Source organism: Ornithodoros turicata, unplaced genomic scaffold, assembly GCF_037126465.1.
Source record: "Ornithodoros turicata isolate Travis unplaced genomic scaffold, ASM3712646v1 ctg00000911.1, whole genome shotgun sequence".
In the NCBI taxonomy this organism is placed as follows: domain Eukaryota; kingdom Metazoa; phylum Arthropoda; class Arachnida; order Ixodida; family Argasidae; genus Ornithodoros; species Ornithodoros turicata.
The window spans coordinates 511,948-516,452 of NW_026999415.1; the positions used below are offsets into that span (position 1 = coordinate 511,948).

The following is a 4,505-nucleotide window of genomic DNA, read 5'->3' on the forward strand; positions in this document are numbered from 1 at the left end:
TGGAGAACCTGTTAGGTCAAGAAGATGCCAAGTGTTGCACATGTAGTACCTGGAAGATGTAGCAAGGACACTAATATAACTTCCCATTTATTCAGTTAAAGACAAAACTTAGTACAGCTTAGCGAAAGCCCGCCACATGCTTCGGCCAAGCTTCGCTTCGAACAGAACAGTGCGCGAGCGCAAACACTTCGTTGTCGTCCTCCTTGTCAGGTCTATCTCAGCCTCTGACACTCCCCCCGGCTAAGTAAAGAAATACCCATGCCTTAAACTAATTTAAGTGAAAGTCTTTGTAGCGCTTAGGCGTCTTAACTTCCCTGCCAAAACGTCCTCTCTTCTGAGCACTTTGTGCTGTAGAGTCGTTTCTTGTCTGCTCTTGCGATGAAAGGTTTGCCGGCTGGTTCACTTCCTCGCTATTGTGCTCTGCCTGCTCAGAGAGGCCAGCTGGTTCTGGAGGCTGGTGATCCTTGCTTGAAGATTCCTGTTGAGGGGGCAAGTCACCTGGGGTCTGACTCTGGGGCCGGAGACTTTCATTACTCTCAGCTGACTGACCTTCCTGAGTTGAATGGCCGTGTGACTGAGTCACTTGCGGAGTATGCTGCATGTCGAGGGGAAAGTTGAGTAAGCTTGCTTTGGCTGTTTCCCATGTCGCTACATGGTCGCTCTTCAGCAAACGTGGCTTGATGTGGTCCACGTGCCGACGGTGAACTCTGCAGTTTTCGCAGAAAATGAACAACGACCGATCTTTTTGATTATAACGGCCGGTATCCACGGCTGCTCTCCCGCGAAGTTGCGAATGAAGACTAACCGGTCAGGTTCAAAGTCGTGGGACCGTGGAAGAACTTGGGGAATCTCGTGACTGGACGAGTCATTTTCTGGGTGCATCCAATCCAGGGGCGTAGTCAAGCGCCGCCCGAAGAGGAGCTCCGCCGGGGTCTTCCCTGTACTTGTAGACACTGTGGTGTGTTGTTTGAACAAGAAACGTGCTAACCGACACTCGATGCTGCCGTCAGTTAATTTCGTGAGAGCACGTTTGGTTTCTCCGACCATCATTTCTGCTTGTCCGTTCGTGGATGGGTAGAACGGAGCGCTTGTTCGTTGCTTGATTCCATTCCTTGTGTAGAAATTCGCCATCGCCGCCGAAACAAAATTGGGCGCATTGTCTGTGACGAGTACCCTAGGGATGCCCAACGTCGCAAAAATGTTGCGTAACTGTTCTATTATGCGTGCTGCTTCGCATGCGCTTGACTTCGAGCCATTTGGAAAATGAGTCTATGACGATAAGGTACGACCAACCGTCGATGGGTCCCGCGAAGTCCATGTGTAGCGTGTGCCATGGCGTGTGGGGACGCTCGAACTCTATGTCCACGAGTGGTGAAGAAGCGCGAGCCCAAGTCTGACACATCGGACAGCTCTTCACCGTGATCTCAATATCATGATACAGCTTGGGCCACCAGAAATGGCTTCTTGCTGTACTTTTCATGGCTGCGATACCCGGGTGGTTGGCGTGGAGCATTCTTAACGCTAGGGATTGTGCTTTCTTGGGCAAAATTACACGTGAGCCCCAAATCACGCATCCTTTACACGTGGAAAGCTCACTGGTACGCCTCCTATACGGTGTGAACGCTTGTTCTCTCCAACTGGAAAAGTCGCCGGTTTGTACAGCCTGAAAAACCTTGGACAAAATAGGGTCTTCTTTGGTTAAGCTTGCAATGTGTCTTGGTGTGAGTGGTTCACACTCGACTGATTCCAGCATTAAAATGTCTCCAGTAGTGTCCTCATTAGCTGTGGTTGGAAGCGGAAGACGACTCAACGCGTCTGCGTTCTGATGCCGATGAGCCGGACGATATATCAGTGTATAATCGTAAGCGCTTAACAAGAGACACCAGCGCAGCATCCGAGGCGATAGTACTGCTGGTATCTGTTTTTCTTGACTGAAGATACCAAGTAGCGGTTTGTGATCTGTGACCACGGTTATATGCCTACCAGCCACGAAGTGATGAAAGTGCTTCATACCAAATACCACCACTAAGCCTTCCTTGTCTAGCTGCGCGTAGTTCTGCTCCGCTTTGCTGAGTGTCCGTGAGGCGAACGCCACTGGAACATCCAAGTGGTTCTGTGTCCGTTGCGAAAGGACTGCGCCTATGCCGTATGGTGAGGCATCACATGCCAGCAAAACGGGCCGGTTAACGTCGAAATGTGCCAATACTGGTGCTGCAGCTAGCAACTGCTTGAGCTTGTCGATAGCGTCTTGTTCTTGGGATCCCCAAAACCATGGTGTGTCCTTGTGCAGCAACCGATACAAGGGTTCTGCAACCGACGCTCGGTCCTTTAGAAAACGGTTGTAAAAGCTCAGCAATCCTAAGAAGGACTGCAGCTCTTTCTTGTTCCTTGGGTTGGGTGCCTGAAGGATAGCTTTGACCTTGACTTGTGTGGGTCTGATGCCAGCTGCGCTGATATGATACCCAAGGTACTCAAGTTCTTGTACGCGGAAAAGGCATTTCTCCAGACGAACCTTGAGCCCTGCATCAGTCAAGCGCTTAAGCACAGAGCGCAGACGCTTGTTATGCTCGTCGAGGGTACTGCCAGAAATGAGAATGTCGTCGAGGTACGCCCCGACACCTTCTAACCCTGCCAGAAGGCTGTCCATGTATTTCTGGAATACCAGAGGCGAGACAGATACACCAAAAGGTAAGCGTGTGACACGAAATAGGCCACGTGCATGGCGTGTTCACCGTGAGTAGCTCGGAGGATGCGTCGTCCACTCGTAACTGCTGATACGCTTGCTGAAGGTCGATCTTGGAAAAGATCCTGCCTCCTTGAACTAGAGCCAGCATATCATCTACTGTGGGAAGCGGATACGCTGCCTTCGCTACCGCTTGGTTCACCGTGCTACGGTAGTCTCCGCATAGACGTAAGGTGCCGTTCTGCTTCCGTACTGTTACTAGCGGCGTAGCCCATGTCGAAGAAGAAACGGGTTTCAGAATGCCTTGCTCTTTTAACTTGTCTAACTCTTTGTCGACTGCTGTCCTCAATGCCAGTGGCACTGTGCGGGACTTCAAGAACCTAGGGACTGCGTTTGGCTGCAGCTCGATGTGTATAGGGTCGCCTACATGGCCTGAAATCTTGCCATTAAAAAGGGTGCCGAACTGATCGAGTAGTGGTTGGCACCGTGACTCCGTGACTCGGTGAATGCCAGACAGTGAAATTCCCAGTGGCTCAAACCAGTCTCGACCTAGGAGGCTTGTTCCAGTTCCCGCGACGATGTACAGATCGAGTTTTGCTTGCTTCCTGTGTAGCTGAACGGTGACTCGTGCTTTGCCCCGGACTTGAAGTGGTGTGCCGGTCCACGTCCTCAATTTCAATGCTGCTTTCAGTAGACGTGGTCTGTTGCTGTCCCATTGCTGGTTGAAGGTGTTCTCACTCATTATTGAAAATGATGCACCGGAATCGACTTCGAAGCAGCAAGGGCGTTCGTTTACCGTAACCCATACGGTTAAGCTTTCAGTCGATTGGCTCATGGAGTTGACCGTGAATAAGCTGTTCCGCGAATCTGCTTCGTCGGCAGTTAGATTATTCGCTTGTTGACGTCCAGATGAGCGCGTGCCGGAAGCCTGCTTCTTTTTCTTCGTTATGCATGCTTTTTCAATATGCCCCAGTTTCTTGTAGAACTGGCATGTGGAATTTCGGTGAGGGCAGCTTTTCTGGTTGTGCGCACCGTCACAACGGTAGCACTTTTTGGACGGCTTAGGGAGCTTATTCTTCTTTGGGCTTCTGGTTGCTGAAGTTTGAAGTACTTTGTTTTCTTCCCTGCTGCGCATGCTTGCCTGTTGTGAAACCGTGGATTCCATGGCTTTCGCAGTGTCGCCCGCCATTTGGAATGTGATATTCCTTTCGGAGAGTAGACGCTGCTGCAGGTGCACGTCCCTCGGACCACAGATGAATCTGTCTCGTAGCATCACTTCCAAGGGTAAAATTGTTTTCGCCGAAGCCGGAACAGCGGTCGTCGGAGCCTGTGAGACCGTTGCTTGGGACGGTGAAGCGATCGCTGAAGCCATGGTTGCAGTTTGGGTCGCTGGGGAATCACCGTGCGCCGTGGGAGGCGATCGTGTGGTTGGTGCAAGTGGTAGCGGTAATGGAACGGCAACATTACCGAAATTGCAGTCTTTAGCTAGAGCTCTCAAAGCGTCGACATATTCAGAGATTGTCTCTTGAGGAAGTTGATCCCTTTTGTGAAAACGCCAGCGCCCTAGAAGTTCAGAAGGACCTGTTTCAAAATGGCTGCTCAGACGTTCGATTATGTCGTCATACGGAACTTGCGCCGGTGTGAGCGGATGCAGCAAGTCTCGCACCTTGTCGTAGGTCTGTTCGCCGCAAAACGTGAACAACAGAGCCCTTTTCTTAGCTGCGTCCTGCACGTTATTCGCCTCGAAGAGAAATTCTAGGCGTTCACGCCACGAGTTCCAACTGGAGCCTGGTACGAATTCAGGAAACCTTGCCTGATTCAT

The 4,505-nt window shown here is 51.1% G+C and overlaps 2 protein-coding genes across 2 annotated transcripts; both read right to left on the reverse strand.

Annotated features, from left to right (window-relative positions):
* Positions 1–268: 268 nt before the first annotated feature.
* LOC135375630 (uncharacterized) lies at positions 269–1,131 on the reverse strand. The gene is made up of 2 exons (XM_064608303.1): positions 806–1,131; positions 269–707 (listed from the first exon to the last, which is right to left on the reverse strand). The coding sequence occupies exons 1-2, from the start codon at positions 1,129–1,131 to the stop codon at positions 269–271; spliced, it is 765 nt and encodes a 254-aa protein (XP_064464373.1).
* Positions 1,132–1,174: 43 nt separating this feature from the next.
* Positions 1,175–4,505, reverse strand: LOC135375631 (uncharacterized protein K02A2.6-like). The gene is made up of 2 exons (XM_064608304.1): positions 2,733–4,505; positions 1,175–2,653 (listed from the first exon to the last, which is right to left on the reverse strand). Exons 1-2 carry the CDS (start codon positions 4,503–4,505, stop codon positions 1,175–1,177), a joined length of 3,252 nt encoding a protein of 1,083 aa, XP_064464374.1.

Excerpts from the sequence above, each read along its gene's own strand:
- LOC135375630 (XM_064608303.1), bottom strand. The coding sequence starts at position 1,131 with ATGGCGAATTTCTACACAAGGAATGGAATCAAGCAACGAACAAGCGCT. Across the intron at positions 708-805 it reads CACGACTTTGAACCTGACCG|AGTTCACCGTCGGCACGTGG; the intron begins GTTAGTCTTCAT and ends CGAAAACTGCAG.
- LOC135375631 (XM_064608304.1), bottom strand. The coding sequence starts at position 4,505 with ATGAATCAGGCAAGGTTTCCTGAATTCGTACCAGGCTCCAGTTGGAAC. Across the intron at positions 2,654-2,732 it reads CATCCTCCGAGCTACTCACG|AAATACATGGACAGCCTTCT; the intron begins GTGAACACGCCA and ends CTGGTATTCCAG.